This window comes from Dermacentor silvarum, chromosome 8 (genome assembly GCF_013339745.2).
Source record: "Dermacentor silvarum isolate Dsil-2018 chromosome 8, BIME_Dsil_1.4, whole genome shotgun sequence".
In the NCBI taxonomy this organism is placed as follows: Eukaryota; Metazoa; Arthropoda; class Arachnida; order Ixodida; family Ixodidae; genus Dermacentor; species Dermacentor silvarum.
In genome coordinates this window covers 121,081,271-121,098,835 of record NC_051161.1, presented here as the reverse complement: position 1 = coordinate 121,098,835, position 17,565 = coordinate 121,081,271, and the positions used below count along the sequence as shown (strand labels likewise).

The 17,565-nt window shown below is 48.2% G+C and overlaps 1 protein-coding gene across 3 annotated transcripts in view; it reads left to right on the top strand.

Annotated features, from left to right (window-relative positions):
- LOC119461649 (F-box DNA helicase 1) overlaps window positions 1–17,565 on the top strand; it is a 157,112-nt gene that overhangs the window by 131,348 nt on the left and 8,199 nt on the right. Inside the window, exon 17 of one of the 3 annotated variants that reach the window (XM_049671834.1) lies at window positions 14,726–14,856. The exons of the other annotated variants lie outside the window; for them this stretch is intronic. Coding sequence (XP_049527791.1) covers window positions 14,726–14,856 — 131 coding nt within the window. The remainder of the gene's footprint in view (window positions 1–14,725; window positions 14,857–17,565) is intronic. 3 annotated transcript variants of the gene reach the window in all.

Below are 17,565 nucleotides of genomic sequence, written 5' to 3'. Positions count from 1 at the left end.
GCTTGACGATGGCATTGGCCACCCAAAGTGCTGGGGACGACACCTATGACGTATTTTCGGTTTCCGCCTGCAAAAGTATGGCCTTTGAGATCCGTATTTCCTGTCTAAAGATGGTGTCTATGACGCGTTGTGGCCCTAAAATTAGGTTTGGCGCATAGATGTTCCGTTTTATAAAGTCAAAGGGCGATAACGCCGTTGCCGTGTTCCGTATGCTGCATGTGCGAGTGCAAGCGTGCGAGGGGAACCGATGACCGCGTCTAAATCTCGCACGCGCAAGAACAGCAGGGAGGGAGTGCGCCTTCTTCTGTTGCGCTCGAGGAACCGGCAATGGAGCGAGGGGGAGGGAAGGGAGGGATAGCGAGCGGCGTTGTACTCTAGCATCAACTTCATACTGCGCGGCGGCTAACTATCTAATAACGTTGGCAGCAAGCGGGTCGTATCTTGAAAGGGATCGGTGTTGGGGGCAGAGTCTAGGCAGTGTAGGTGCGTCGGCAGCTCGTAGCTTTGTGTGTGCTGTGTGTTCTCGGCACTCAGTTTGCGTTTAAGTGATAGACAACAGCACGAAGGTCACTTCGCTCGCTGCTGCAGCGGCGGTTCCTCACGCCAGCGTTTGACAGCGCGTGTCCACGCTCGTCGCGTGTGATGTGTTCCTGTTTGCCTGCGGGCTCTGACACCATGCTTTAATATAGTTAGCGAATGTTTACAAGTTTATATGGACAATAAAACTACTAACTATCCTTACATTGTATAGCTGTTTACTAATTTGCTATCGCAATCGATGCTTAGGCATTCGGATGAAACTACGACTCTTTTTTGCACGTAAGAATTAAAATAGTATTGTTCAACACTACTCTCATTTCTCAATTTTTCCTATTTCTCGGCTCTTGCGTTTTGCGGCTCTTACGTTTTTTTTTTACGGTCTCGTGAAGAACGTATCAGCGGGGTTCTACTGTATTAGTAAATTAGGCTCCTACATTAGTGCAAAGGCCACTCGAACAGTGCGAAGGGTTGGTAAGCAGGAAAGAACACAAATGTGAAAGACGTTTGGCAATGCTGCCTTGAAGTTCCTGCACAAGGTCGCCATGACGTCCTGATTATGACTGCATTTTCTAGGGCCCAGTTAATTATTTATCTGTCAAGGCAGACTACATTGTACTATATTGTACAGTCTTTGGCTCTAGACTGAACTCGGCACGTTTTGTGAACTTTTACAAATATGAAAAAAAAATACTTTTGAGACTTGTGACGACACACTGATGTACTGCAGGGATTTTGGCACGACATTTTAAAAATTATGCAGATCCAGTGCACATCTGGGAATTAATGAGAAGCAAAGCTTTCGTGAAGCAGTTAATCAAATGCTAGAAATTTGCCCATTTCGTTTTGCATCTTTGCAGCAAAGGAAACTGGCGTGCGTGCACGTGCTCTCGTGCACCGCGCTGCGCAGTGTGACACACGCAGCGACCACCTCGAAGAGCTAGTTGACGTTGGTGCAATAGAAGTATACGTGCAATTGTGCCTAATGGTTAGAGCATCGGCATATCTTGGGGGATGAAAATTCGATCCTACCATTGGGAACGTTTTTCAATTTTCTTGAGTGTGAGCTAATCAGCAAGACATCAGCAGCAGCCACAGTCAGAAAAGTCCGAGAGGTTTTCAAAGAAAGCGTCACTTTAAAGATATGGAAGTTTGGACTATTTTATCTTATAATAACTAACCTATTACCGCAAAATTAGCAAACCTAGAGTTTTTAAAGGATATTTATCAGTGACAGTCTAAAGGATTGAGGGTTTCTGTTTAGTGTCCCTTAAAAAAAAAGGCCTTAGGTAGGTTAAGGAAACCCCATATGATATATCTTATCTATCAGGGGGGAATACTCTGCCAATTGCGCCATTTTGATAATCAAGCGAATTGCTGCACCAAATTATGCTGAAAGTGGAAAAATGACCAAATGCACCATGCTGCACTAGAACAGCTTGGCAGCTTTCGTATTGGTAGGCATCAGTGAAAGATCGCAGGCAGATGCAGGGCATGTGTTATGGCGAGCCCCAGCGTCTCGCCCGACGACGAGGTTGCGCCTCGCTGCTCCGCACAATCAAGCTGAGCGCTCGATCGTGAGCACCTCCGATCACTGATACCCTGGACGAGCGATACCACTCGTTCTCGTCGCCCTTCGCAGCACGATACGTACAGACGATCATCTGATCTCGTTTTTGGCACACTTAAGGCTTCCTGGCCAGTTTTTTGAGGCGTCACCGATACCACCACTGGACGTTGCCAATTATGCCAGCCGCCTCGGGAATGCCATGAGAGACGTGTTCCTATTCGCCGCGTCAACACTCACGTCCATCTTTCACCAGTCGTGCTCTCCGCGATTGTACACATTTGTACGGCACAATGCGTCAGATCACCACTGCAGCCACCTTACGACGGCCCTTTAAAGTCGTCAAGCGTTGCCCGAAGCATTTCGTCTGCTTCTTAATGGACGGGAAGACAGTGTCTCCGTTATCGCATTAAGCCAGCTTCCTCGACACCGACGCCGTTCCGAAGACACAGGCCATCCACAAACAACCAGACGAATGCGCTTTGCAACAGCAGAACTACCAGTGCTCATGAGATCGCTCCTTCGCACACTGGGACCTCGCTAGAGGGGGGGCCCTATGGTGAGCCGTCAGCGTCTCGACGAACGACGACGATGTGTTGCACCTCGGCGCTCCGCACATTCGATGAGCGCGAGAGTAGAACGGCGACAAGACGGCAGAACGGCGGCAATAGCAACAGACGTCATAGTGCATAAATAAATGCGGGCAACCAAAAGCCATCACGTCTTCCCACAGTGTCATTGATCACGGGGGCATGTAAAAGCAACTTTCGAATTCTGGCCGTCAGGGGCACAAACAGCTGCACACAATTAAGCAACCTGAATAAAACTAAAGGTAGTGTCATTTTTTATCTTGCCACCCGAGCCAGTAAGCGAGGGCAGGCGAGGAAGTCTGGGGCTTGGGAGAATGAAAGTGCCGAACGGACGCATTTAGAAATGCTTTGATTTTATGTGTAATATTAGAACAGAATTGCTCACTGGGGAATATACCACTACTTATATGTATTTTCTTCTCTGCTGTTTGTGATTATTTCAGATCCAGTATTTGGTGGTTGGTATTTGATTTGATGGTATACGAGATCTTAAAGGTAATACTGATACTTGCGTTTGATGTGCTGTTCATGTGTTCATGTGCTACCTGTGCATGTGCTACCTGTTCTGCGGAACCCGATTATTACGGCTGCGTGCTAGCCGTGTGCAAAACAGCGCACAGTTACTCCGTACCGTACAACTCCGTACCATACAACTCCTGGGGAGTCTAATGTCCACGCACAGGCGAACGTACACGAGACGCCGTGTCTGTTTTTCTTTCTTTTTTTATGTTGGCTGTCTTTAGACCCGGCACGACCATGCTTTTATGATGGCTCCCCTTCTGCTGTTCAGTTCCGCACAAGCTAGTAAGCGGGGGGGGGAATGCAAACTGCGGACGGAGCGATAGCCGCACGAAACAAAAAGCGAGCGAAGAGCGAGGTGCAAGTCCGATATGGCAATATCCACAGCAAGATAACTGTGCAGGTCACGCATCTGCCCGCATCCGCTCGGCGCTGTTCGGCTCCAGACAATTTGAACAGAGCTGTCTCACGGAAACATGGCAATGGCTCGGGAGTTTGACTACCAGCATACAAAGTGACCAGCGCTGCAGGCACTGCGACGGAAATCCAACTCAATGGTACTCTGTCGCAGAGTTGGCGCGGGAGTGTGACAGGGATTATAAAGCATAATAACATAAAGTTTGGTGCAATTAGTAGTCGCAACCACGCGAGGAATGACATCTGGCTGCGGCACGAAACAGAATCAAGCCAAGGGAATGAAATTGCAGAGCATACCGGTTGGTACACGTCGGCCACTTGCGGGAGCTTGTCTGGGTTGTCTCTCTTCTAATAGTGAAGAATTTACTCTAGGACCTAAAAAGTGCTCCTTAGTAACCGAGTGTCTCTTGTAACCATGTCTCCTATATGCAATGTTGTTAACATGGCAAACATAGGAAAACCAACCAAACCATTTTCAAATGTCTCTATAACCGAGTGTCTCTTGTAACCATGTCTCTCGTAACGAGATTTTACTGTAGATAGATAGTCGGTAGACAGACAGATAGTCTAAACACAGCTGAAGTAGGCAGAGAATGCTATTCGCATTAACAGGCCACCAACTATCTTACCCTCGTATGGCTTACCCCTGCAACCGCTGCAGATCATGTTATCTCTAACAGCTGGTGTGTGGACCACGTGTGTGCTGTTTACATCGGGACATCGCGGCAGCGGCAGTGCCGATAGCGTGAATGAGGCTTGAGAGCGGTATAATTGCTATCTCAATAAAATTTGCAGGTGCAGGATGGAGACAGCCGATGCTGGACAGTGAGACAGTGTAGACCGCTTATAAACGTAAGTCGCTGGAGTCGCAAATATCCGCACTATAAGCGGTACGCACTATAACCAAAGCAACAAATTTCAAGGCCCGCACATGTGCAAAACATGTGCACCGAGCCACCACGCGTATACGACAGTCGAGGAATGCGGCTAGAACGTTTGCATTCAATTTACAGCGAATCTCGTTAATTCGAACCAAATCACGCGGCGGCGCCTCCGACCGGCATTGCTCCGGCACCGCCATAGAGTAAAAGCTTAGGAGAGACCCGTCAATGTTGCGCGCAAAGGAAACAAAAAGAAAGAAAAAGAATGTCACAGTTTCGCCCTAAGGGCGAAGCAATGAATGCGATAGCAACACAGCAATGTCATACGAAGTAAGTAAGGTGAGCGGCTTTGGTAGCAATATGAATTGTAGTTAACATGAGCTGATTAAGTAAGCAGGTGTGCTGCGGCGTAAGTAGACCAGCATGAAGAGAGACTCGATGACCACGAGAAGGCGCGTGTGAAACGGTGGTGTTGATGAGAAGCGCTTCCCGTGGGCAGCGCTTGCGAAGGGACACACCTGTAGCGCTGCACTGCCGATCTGGGCAGCATTGCATGTGTAGCGTGCGATGGAAAATGTGGCCCGACTATTACTAACTGAATGAACAGCGTGGTGTGAGCGCGCACAAGCAAACATGAATAGATCAGACTGAATGACTGCAGACAACGACTGTCAAAACGCTGGCAGCAAGCGCATACGCCGCAGTGGGCGAAGGTACGTGCGGTTCTATCGTTCAAACGGAAACTGAGGCGAATGCACAGCGCATACAAAGGTCAGAGCCGTGTGGAGATAAGAGATGGTGCGGCGAGCGACGAGCGCGGTTGTTGGCAGAGTAGAAGTGAACCCCCACCGCTCCCTCCTGCGCTGGCTTCCCGCTTCCTTGCTTGTGCGTGGGAGATTGAGTGAAAGTTCCCCTTGCGCCCGGTTGCAAGATGGGCCTTTGGTGCTGGAGCGCAGCGCGCCCCGCCTCCCTCCCTCCCATACCCCAACGGCCTTTTGCGTGCCAGTCGCATTTGCTTTCCGCCGTGCGTTCGCTCTCCGATAGCGCGCGTCCCCACACGCTTCCGCTCGGGCATACGGCGTGCGGCGAAGATTTTATCTATATGGAACCACACGGCGACGGCGACGGCGACAACGCCGACGGCAGAAATTCGGTTTAAGTGTCCATATAATTGCTATCGCAAAAAAAAGAAAAAAAAAACGCGGCGGAAATTTCACCCTCTCTCAGTGGCAAGGTCGCCGATTCTGCGTTGCGCCGGAACATGCGTGTACGTGCCGATGTCTCAGCGACGCTACCGTAGCCATGTGTAGAAAATGAAAGTGAACCCTTCTTTCTCCTTATGCTTCCTCTACTTTTAGTCATGTGTTGACCTTGCACGCAGAGGGAAGCAGCGGCGCTGTCCCTGGCCGGCGAACGAAACTGCCCACGCGCAAACGCCCGCTTCCCGATAATGACAGAAAACGAACTTCGGGAGCTGGCGCCGGCTGGCTGGACGCGGCGGGCGCGCACGGTGAACTCGAAAGTGGAGGGAGCTACAAGGGAGGGAGAGGGGAGCCACCAAAGCGGCGGAGTTGCCCGGGCGAAATCTGCTTCCCTGCTGCCCTCCTCTCTCACATTCCACGGTGTCGGCGTGCACCCTTCGCCGTGATGTGCCACCGCCGCCACCCCTGAAGTTTCGTTACTGCCGTTATCGTGAAGCAAGCGTAGGCCGGCGTTGGCAGTTTCGTGGCGCTCGCTCGCTATGTGCACCATGATATTTCACGACTCGCGCTCAAGATTCTGGTTTCAGCCTCACTGGCTGTTCGTTCGCACCACGTGCCCTTCTCCTCCACTTCGTCTCTCTTTCTTCCTCGAGCACTCTTGGGGGCCCGTTTGAGGGGAGCGTTCACCGTCGCCGCTGACTTCCGTACCCAGACAGCCGCACTGTAACCGGTATTTCGTTTCCCGCAACTGCACTATAGCGATATGTGTATACATGGAGTGCTATGGGAAAATTAACGGGAGTCGAAAAGACCGCACTATATGCGGTCCTGCACTATAAGCGTTACGTTATAAGGGGTCTATACTGTAGGTGGGAGTCCCTGGCAGATGCCTTGTCCTGCAGAAGGCTTAAACTAGCTGGGGGTGTTGATGACGATGATGATTTGAGCATATTGTAACGATGTTGAGGAACACAGGTTAAGAAAACAATGATATTTAATAAGGGCGAACCGTGCCCACGACTTAAAGTCACTGCGGTTGTCAAGAATGCCGGCAGTCGCGTTCTAAAACTGGCGTTCCAACCGTCTTCTTCTTTCTTCTCGAGTCCTGCCTCGTGCGCGTGGCGCATGCGAGCCAGGTCCAACCGGTTGCTCGGCCACGAAGATCGCTGCCTGTTGCTGCTGAACAACACCACGGAACGCGTGCACATTGTCCATACGAAGGGCGCGCAATTTGAATGTGACCAAGTTGTCGCGGCATTATGATTTAAATGCTTCCCATCATGGGGAACTAGGCTCCTTTATATTAGCAGAATGTAATCATTTGGGCTTTAATTTGTAATAGCATTGTGTTTTATTTTATCGTTGGAAGCTACAGTGTCACATCCTGACGGCTTTGATGCAGCCTCATCTATGGTGCAACCCATTCGTCAAGCGCTTCGCAAGCTATGCGCAGCTGACAGTATGCCAAGACGGTCGAGTGACATTGACCTCTGCTCCAAGCTGACCTTCGTGGACGACCACGCCACGATGTGCCGCGGTACGTGCAGGCCCTCAGCTACGCTGCAGCGGGGACGAGCAGCTGGCCAGTAAGTACAGTGTGCGTGTTTGGGCTAAAGCACATGTATGTGCTACAGGCAGCCAGAGCGCTAACTTGCTTCTTGTCGGTCTGCGAGCCTGTGAGATAGACTGTGAGAGTGATGTACGCTGCCTCAGAATTTTGTGCACTGATTCCGTTTTGCTATTCGTGTTTCTCCTTTCCTATCTCTTTAAATCCCTTTCCTCATGCAGGGTAGCAAACTCATCTTCTTTATTTACCGTAAACTCCGAGCGAGCACCCCCACCCTGCAAGAGCCCCCCCCCCTAACCTGCACTGCTAATTTCAAATTGCCGCGCCGTTCCGGGAGAGCACCCCCCCCCCCCCCCCTCGCTCCGCACCAACACGCCTGCCACATCCAGTCCACGAAAATAATGGCAAATTTGGCAATCGCACTGGTGCACATCGGGATGCCCCGATGAGCCATTCCATCGAATCATGGTCGCACCCTGGGCGCCCCAGTGGGCACACGTGCGCATCAGGGCGAACTGCAGCTGGCGGTCTGCAGTTGACAGATCGCCAGCCGACGGCGAGATCTGCCTCTCACATGGCACAGAGGATTTCTCTGCGGCACTCGGCGACAGAGGAGTGGTCGCGGCTACGCCTTGGCGTCGCCGCTGCTAATCACTCGCCACTGATATCATCGCTAGGTTTTCCAGTTCACTTCGAATCTGTAGCAGACTGAACTTCAGAATGAACCGCCGACGCTCCCAAGCAGCAATGTTTCGTTACCATCGTTGCCGCTTTACTCTCTCCTCGCAAGAATTTTACACAATGAATAAAACATGCTGATATTTGCGGCGCCACCAGCTGCGATGTGAGCATGGCCGAGCCGCGGTTCTCTGTCCATCGTCGGTAGCCATGCATTGCAGCTGAGCTTGACCAATATCAGAACTCTCATTAGTGCTGAACGTTTCACCGTGGACATGGTTTTTAATAAAGTGAACATTACACGTCACTTTACTTTAGCTGACATAATTTTGCCTGGAATAGAAGCTGCATAACCAATGTTCGTTTCGCCGATCGTGGCGAGCGTTGATGTGCTCTTTCTGTAGTTCTTTTGGTGGTTTTAGAGTGATAAACACCACTAACAAATCTTTGGCTTAATAAAGTTCATGTTCATGTTCAATAAAATTTTAATGCCATTCCCACTGCGCTTCTTTTTTTTTGGTGGTAAAATTTTGTCGTTGCCATCTTGAATTTTGGTGCCATTCCGGGATAGCGCCCCCCCCCCCCCTAACTTTGCCGGTAATTTTGACTTGCTTGAGGGGGAGCGCTTGCTCGGAATTTTACGGTAAGCGAGAAGAAAGGGAACCGAGAGGCCCGATTTTATTAATCATATCATAAAAAGCCAACAGACATGACACCAAGGACAACAGGGGAGTACTTTGTACTTGCTAATTGAATAAAGAAACATAAATTAATGCACATGAATATGGATGAAAAAACACTGGCCCAGGTGGGGAACGATCCCACGTCTTCGCATACGCATGCGATGCTTTTACCATTGAGCTACCACAGCGCCGTTTTCCCATCCACTTCTGGGGTATAATGTTTTATGAACAGAACTAATCCTGGGACTGTTAGCCAGCGCCACCACTGCCACAGGCATCACGAGTACGTGATCTTTGGGTGAAGGCAAGGTCAGCGAGTGATTCTTTGTACAGATTTTAAGGGAATCTCCAACACAGCTGCTACTTATATTATGTACTTGCTGTGCACTTCAAGTGTAGTTTTTTATTGTGTAAGTATTGGATAAAATGGATCCCTTTTGTTGTTTTGTACACAAGTACTGCATTAGCCAAAGCGAATTTTTTTTGCAGTTGACCATGAAGCATTTACCGTATTTCACGATTGTAAGTCGACTCGAATGTAGGTCGACCCCCCAAAATGTCATGTCTCAAAAAAAAAGGGGGGGGGGGGGAGAAAAACCACGCGAGTGCATTCACACAAGGGAAGTTTATTGATGGGGTTGCTAAGACTACTCATCGTCACTAGAGTCGACCTCACTGGCACTGCTGCCGTCATAGCGCTGCGGTCCCACAGCACGTCGTCATCATGCGAGTCCACACTTCACGAACGACCGCACCACGACATCGCGCGGTACAGCCGCCCACGCAGAGAGAGACCCACCCGCACACAGTAGCCAGGGAGGCCAATTTCCTCACGCTGAAACCGCCACTGCCGCACCATACGTCACTGACTCCAAACTTGCGTCCCGCTGCGCAGTTGTTAGTTTCCTCGGCATGGAGGATAGCAGCGCGGCGGCTCTTCCGCCAATACCAATACCCCCCAAACGGCGGCTCTTCCATGATTGTGATGCTCCCACGAAAGCCGTGCGCTCGTGGTGCGCGCAATCAAAATGTAGGCAATACGGTAAATTAATACGCTACGCTTCTACCGTAACCATCGAAACGTAGGTGCAAAGTTGTAACCACACGTAGCGCCCCTGATTTCTCGTTTCTCTTGCCGCTACTAGCGGTACACGGTTCGGTTTCGATTCTAAGTCGACCCCCCAACATTGGATTGTCAAATTGAAAAAAAGGGTCGACCTACCGTCGTGTAAATACGGTACATGCAAATGGTGTTCCTTGTGCAGGTTCCGATCCTGTGATGTATATAGTTGCCGTGCAGGTTTCATTCCTTGTGATGTATATTAGTTGCCATGGAAACACTCGGGCCACATTGAGGCAAAGTACGTGCCATTGACAGCCTGAGATGAAGTGTCATGTGTACTCTGTTGCCAGTAGAAGCTCTTCTATTACAGCATAGACCGCTTATAGCGTAAGTTGATGGAGTCTCGAATTTTTGCAGTATAAACGGTACCACACTATATAACCAAAACATTTTTCAAAGGCAGTGCACATGCAAAAACGTAGCCCAAGCAGCCGCATGTGTCCGAGAAGAAGCATACGACTAGGATGTGACCCCACTTTTGTTGGCGAGGTGGTTCCTCTGCTTTCCAAGTGCCATACGGTCAATGCGAGGCATTTCGTCGACTCTGCACCAACATACAGTGTACTAGAAGGGGCAGTGCAATGATCCGAGTGGCTGCGCTGCATCGCGTGTGTCGCACTAAGGGGCGACTGTAGTGGTAGCACTGTCATCACCCACTACTGAAGCTCCGAGCGCATCTGCACTGGTCTGCATTTGGCACACGCGTGTTGTGGCCAGCTGAAACACATTTCCAGCATGTTTCTCGCATCAATGAGCTTTAAGCAGCGCCCCATGTACTGCTACGCACGTGCCAGGCTACACAACTAGAGGACCTAGAGTGTGCAATAACTTTTCTGTTCAAGGCTCCTGCTGATGTCTAAAGAAGGCTACAATTGGAAAGACATTTGCACAGGGCCGAAACTGCTCAATGAAGGCTTGTGGTTTGCAAAGTTCACTTTGATATCATAAGAGGCTTCGTGCACATTGTGAACGACGAGGAAGTCCAAATCTCGTGACGAAAGCCTACGCTCGATCTAAAGGCTGTCCCAACGAGATTGCTAATGTTGCTCCTTACCTGAGAAAATGTGTACCTCCGGATCGAATCAAATCAATCCTGCAGCCCATGCTAAAATCTGCTAAGCACTTGAAGTTGAGTAGGCTCCACTAGTTGCCGCTTTACTGCCTTACGTGTTTATCAGTACTTAAGCATGGTCGCTCAATCGGAAAATTTAGATAGTGGCAACACCATTTGCTGTGCCTGTGTTGTGCCGCTGAAAGACTACACGTGTGCCCGTGTAGTCGGTGCCTTCGGCTACAGGGCGCTTCAGTTATGCGACCTCTGCAGAGCCAAGGTTCATATTTCTGCCCAATAGCCAAGCATTGGAGGCGATCACCTTCGAGGCATGAACTTCAAGCAGCTAGACCAGAGAACGAAGAAGTCTAGAACATTTGTAAATCTAATTAAAATCATTGAAACCGTTTTCTTCTTTTGTTTTTTTATGCTGACAACTTGCGCTGTATTTTCAGTATTACTTGCCGTGACGGCGTGGTGGCTTTGGTGTTGCACTCTTAAGCCCGAGAGCGCAGGATGCCGCATTTGGGTTGTGTTGAAATGCAAGAACGCCCGTGTACAGTGCGTTGGTTGCATGTTGAAGAATCCCATGGGGTCAGATGTAATCCGGAGTCCCCCCACTGCGGCGTGCTTCATAATCATATCATGGTTTTGGCGTCTAAAACCCCAGAATTTATTTTAATCTTAATTTTCTGTATTTGCAATGGTTTTCAGTTCAAGTTCATTGCAAGCAGGCGGGTGCTTGCTTATGATACGAGATTTTCTATTATAAAATATTGTTATGCATAAACAAGGCTGTTCTTTTTACGCAGCGCTGCTCTCACTTATCTGCCTCCAAATTCCAAGTTTTTTTTAACAACATAACACCAAAAACAAGTCATTTTTAAACAGCGCCTTGCCTGCATAAATACCACACCCTTCAAGACGGTACCTACTGCATTCTTTCGACAAGATAATGTTACCAGCACAGCAGCTATTTGAGGTATAGCTAACTTCAGATGGGAAGGATAATTATCGCAAGAATATGATTGTCCACTGTACGGTGTACCGAGCACTCAGTATTTTTGCCATATTTTTCATAACTTCTAAAATAAATTAAATTATGGGGTTTTACGTGCCAAAACCATGATCAGATTATGAGGCACGCCGTAGTGGGGGACTCCGGAATTTAGACCACCTGGGGTTCTTTAACGTGCACCTAAATCTAAGTACACGGGTGTTTTCGCATTTCGCCCCCATCGAAATGCGGCCGCTGCGACCTCGTGCTCAGCAGCCCAACACCATAGCCACTGAGCAACCACGGCGGGTCTTTTCATAACTTCTAGCAATCACCCTGACTTCAAGTGAAAAATAGGATTTGCTATCTCTATCATCGGCATTTGTACTATAGGCGTTAAAAGCTTTGACGTTTCCTTCATCAGGCTTTATGAAAGTATGTACTAGAGATAAATGACAGGCCTTTACACAGAAAGGTGCATCAAAAACAGTGGCGGACGCTGCCAAAGCACATAGCAGTTTCCACGCATGGCCCAATGCGCCTTCAGTACTGAGCGATTGCAGCGTCACCATACAGTTGCCACGAAACGCGTCAGGCGGCGAGGCGCAGTCGCGCACATAACACTTCTTGTACACTCTAACAAAAACCGCAAATTTGGCCACCGACTTCCCACGAGACGGTGCTGGTTAGGCCTAACTGGCGGGGGTGACAGGCACCATGCCGTCGTGGGAAGTTTGCCCTTGATGTATGTTCATCCCATAGACAAATACACGAAAATCTGACGCGAGATAAGGCGCACAGGCTGAACTGACAGCAGCACGCATGAACTAGGGTTCGCAGGCTATCAGCTGGCAACTACTGCAAACGCATATAACAGAAGTTTGTATGTGTGCGTACAGGTAGGAATGGTGAAGCTAGCTTCTGGACAACGTGCCGAACTGATGAATTCGGAGAAGAAAGTTTAAACTGACAGTGTTGCGGAGTCGAGGCCGCACGCCTGGTATCTGCACTTTGTGGCGGTGGTGAGCGTGAAAGACACTTGTAGCCTCTTCCGATCTTTCCGTGGTGCTGGAGATGTAAAAAACGACAAATGGTTTATCATTGAAATTCGTTTTTCCGGCCTGTCCGACAATTCGCATTTTTGTGACCCCATCAGTGTCAGAAAAAATCAGTTGGCGACTGCATTCACTTTCCGCACACAAACTGAAGAGCCAAGGAGTGACAGTGCACGTGCATTTGGACCACGTGCCATTGCCAAGCGGCCGGAGCAAAAGGCTTCCATCACCTAGGTAACCCCTACATGCCCACTAAACTCAGGACGCTGCTGCCCAGGTTTCTTTTTTTTTTCTTTTTTTTTTAGTTTCTTGTTTGCTTGCTTGTGCCGCGTCTCCTTCTCTTCCACATGCCCTCATTTCTTTCCCTTAACCAGCAGACCTCGTTGAGAAGGCGCTCACTTCCTTGCTTTGTCTGCAAGATTTCCGGCAACCACATTATATTGACCCTTTTCGCGGCGATCCCGGGGGCACTGCCATGTTTGATCACGTGGTGACGCGTCCATTGCTTGCCTCAACTGCCTCCGTTGCCTCTGTGTTTACAAGGAATGTATAAAACGCCGGTGCCGCTTAGCAACCCTGTTTCGGGAGATAGCGTAGACGGCGACTGGGTGGATGACACGAAGCTTTGGCCACAGCTTCAGAGAACATGCAAAAGTGCTTTCGGAGCTGATTAAGCTACATCCAAACGGCGTGAGCAGCGTATATGGTGCTTTTTCTAAAAGCGGGGCTAAATATGTATTCCAAGCTATCCAAACTTTCCGCTCATGAATTGAATCAGGATTAGTGTGTTTTGCTCTTCATTCTTTATTGGCAAATACTTTAAAGCAGTGGCTGGTCACGCTTTCTGACTAAGTAATGTTCCTAGGTGCGGTCACTATCTGATTATTTTCTACTAGTAAATTGTTCAGGATGTGCTCAGTTCCAATAGATTTGTTCTTTCTGTGCACAAGGCATGAAATGTAGCTGTGCTGTAGATCGCAGTACCTTGTCACAAAGATGTATTATCGCTAGTAACTCGCTACTCTTGTGGACCGTCACGAAACATTCAGCTTCGATCATTCGTGTGCTGTTGGTGTAGTCCGTCATTTATTGTGCATATATAATGTGCATACATAATGATGTGTGCCCATTCACTTATTCTTGATGTGTTGGTGATAGAGTGGGCGTAAGATTGTGGGCAAGTTGGGGTAGATCTGTGTAGATAATGTGCACGAAGCTTACTAGGACAGGAAGTAGCGCTACTCCCTTTGTCATTGCTGAACGAGTGATACTCACCCTTGCCGACGTTCTGGGGTTGAAATCCTTTCTTTGGAGGTTAGCGATACACCGCTCGCGGATGAGTGAAGTTTTTTATCCTCAAGGAAAATTGTGCATCGTGAAGGGCCGATCAGGCTGTCCTTATGTACAGCGGTCCGTGTGGTCACACAGATTTATTCCCTTCCTCAATAAGCCTTGTCACTATTTTTGCAGCCAACTACTGCACATGTCTTGAATCCACTGCTCCACAATTAACAGCGTGATTGGAGCACAGTGCGTTAGCGAAAACTCGGTTGCATTATCGACAGCTGATTGCACAGAAGCAAGGTAGAAGCTGTAATGGTTTCGTATTCGTGTGCGGGTCGCTGAGGCCACGTACAGCGCGCCGCCGAAAGCGCCATCTCGTTTCTCTAGAACAAACTGCTTCGCGAAAAGGGTCAATATAACCAGTATTTCGTCTGGCACAGCTGCACTGTAAACGGTATGCATATACTTTTGAGTTCTTTGGAAAGATAAATGGGAGTAAGAAAAGACCCATTATATCCGTTTCTGCACTAAAGCGATTACATTATAAAAGGTCTGAGCTGTACTGCAATTGCAGATGTGGTCTTCTCGACGGCGCATAAGGCCAAGGGGCTCGAGTTCGACACGGTATTCATGGCCGACGATTTCTACACGGGAGACATTGGCCAGCCACAGCATGTAGCACGAACTCAAGGCAAGTTCACCTTTGTATGCTCGTCTTTGGCTACCTGTGTAATATGTGCGGTAGCCTTTATTGGCAGTGTGGACAGAGTAGGCTGAGCTGCAGCAGTGTGTCATTTTCGGTTCTGCTTAATAAAGTGGCCTTGCTATTCTGTTGCAGCAGTAGCTGTTAAGGGATCCAGATATTGTGACCTTTGTGATGTTTATCATCATCGTACTTATCCTCATTGTGTTTCTCTCTCAGAAGAAATATAAAGAGGAAATATTTGTCCTCACGCATGGGTCTGCAACGTTGGAACAGTTGTGCTGTTGTTATACCGCCGTCATCATCAAGGTCTCGTGGTGGTAAACACAATGCAAGGAATGTTTGAGTTATGAAAAGCCTTTATGAGGGCATGAGCATAAAGAAAATACACAGTCATTAATGAACACATATCACAAACCCAATAGAAACCCTAATAAACAACAAACTATACATAGCGGAGTAATTCAACGTATTCCCTAAAGTCCTACGTATTCCCTAAAGTCCAACGTATTCCCTAAAGTCCCTAAAGTCCTACTCAACGTATTCCCTAAGTTCCTAAAGTACGATGTGTTAGGAAGTTCTAAATATTTACATCGAGTCCACCGACGTTGCCGTGTAGCCTCATCGTTGCTGTTTCGTCGAAAAGCGTTGGACCCGCCAATGCATCGTGGATTCGACGTCCTTGTCTCCACCATCCGGTCCACGGTTGATCTGGCCAGAAGGTGAGGATGGGGGGGCTACCGAGGCTTCTGAATTGCCCGGCTGACTCTGCTAGCTGCGGATCATAGCCGCAGGGAGTCTCAGGTGGGGCGTCCGCTCAGCTCACGGGTCGCAGCCGCGGCAGCTGAAGCACAGCCTCCACTCGATTTCTGCCGTGTCCACAAGCCATCCATCCCGTCCGGCCACCAGCTCTTTCTCCGATCTGTCATCCCAGAGTGTAGCTGGGCGGCCCTCTCTGCTACGTGTTCTTTCGCAAGCGTCGGCCACGTAGCTCCTCATGCATTTTTCCGCTGCTTCTTCTTTCACATATTCAGTTCTCTTTTTCAGCCACTTCTATTTCTGACATCATCTTTCTTTAACTCTTCCTCTGTCACTTCGTGCTTTCTTGCTCTCCTTTTTTATGTTCTTCTTTTTCCTGTTTCTTTATTACCTTATGACATGTCATCAGACTTACCACTGGGCCGTCCGTTGGATGTTGCAGGTTACGCATGAGGCTTTTCCTCGAGTGCTTTTCTTTTCTTTTTTTTTTTTTGAGGCTGCTTGAGGGCGTGATTCTGCTGCTTGACTAAGAGCTGTGCGCTGATGTCACGTCAGTTATTTCAGTGTGTTGCTGTTTGGAAGTTTCCCTGGGCTTCTCGAAAAGAGATGAGCCAAGCCTGCCATATCGAGGCAGCAAGCGCACAGTACAAAATCGCCTGGCAGTGGGCAATACAGAGGACTTGTGTGGTAGTTTGCAAAGTATTTGGTAGATTCTGGACAGGGGTAGAAGACCCCTAGACTTTGATGGGCTGAAAGGTCCTTTATTAAGTGTTTGCTATACATGTACGTATAGCAACGTATACTTCGATACTGTAAAATGTAGCCTGATGACTGGTGTTTGTATAGATGTATAGCAGTAATAATCGCTCGGAAAATTTTGAGAATCTTGTGAAACTTCGAAGAAGTGCCTCAAGGAACACGAATGAAAGTAATAATTTTCTAATTTAGTATAAGTATTGAGAGTAAAAAAAGTGGTATATGCAAAATGTGCACCTAGTTCCTAGTTCCCAACTTTTGTAAGTGAGATCACGTAAAAAAAATGATTATGAAGATTTGTTGGCATCATTACAAGCCATAGTGATGCCCATTCAATTTGGGAAAGCAGTAGCTTCGCACATGTGAAAATAGGTAAGTTTCTATTGTGAAGGGGGAATTCGTTTTTACTCATTGCAGCAGCCACGTAGTTTGTTTTCTACTGCATTCTTTAGGCTCATGAAGCAATGGTTGTCAGGTCGGGGTGCATGCAGAAGCCTCCTCACAGTTGATTATTTCGTTCAGTCAGCTTTTCTGTGCAAGCAAGGGGGTCTAGTGTCTACAGCACCAGTTGGTGCTTAAGCACTCATAGTGGGGATAAGCAACTCATAGTGAGGAAAAAAAGCTGCACTTGGTATTAGTCGAACACAATTATCAAAGTAACACGCACTCATGAGCATCTACCTTTTTTGAGACATTATTAAAACCTGCCTGTATGTCGGATCAGAAATTTGATAGCTCGAGGAAGGTTTTCTGTTTCTTCACTGCTGCTGTCATTTAAAAATTAAGTTGCAGAGTCGACCGAAGCGTAAATTTTGCATTGTTTTATTGAAGTGCCAAGAGCACTGGAGGCTAGTTTCGATGGTACTTCTAGTCAAAGTTTTATTTTTCTTGACACCCCCAATCTGCCAAAAATTGTCAGATCTGACAAATCGGTAAAGTTCAGACGGCTGCATGATGTTGCTAGTAGAAGAATTCCTTCGGAAATGTTTAGAACGCATAGAAAAACTGTAGATCAGATTGATCGATAGGCATGGTAACGAAAGAGTTAAATGGAAAGTCGGTGTTCTCCTTCACCTTGTTGTACTGTGTAGCAGCGTTGTTTAAGTATACTGGAACATTGAGATATATCCAAAAGCAATGACATTTGTTGAAATATCTTGCGATCTTGTGATCCACGAGAACACACTAGAAACATC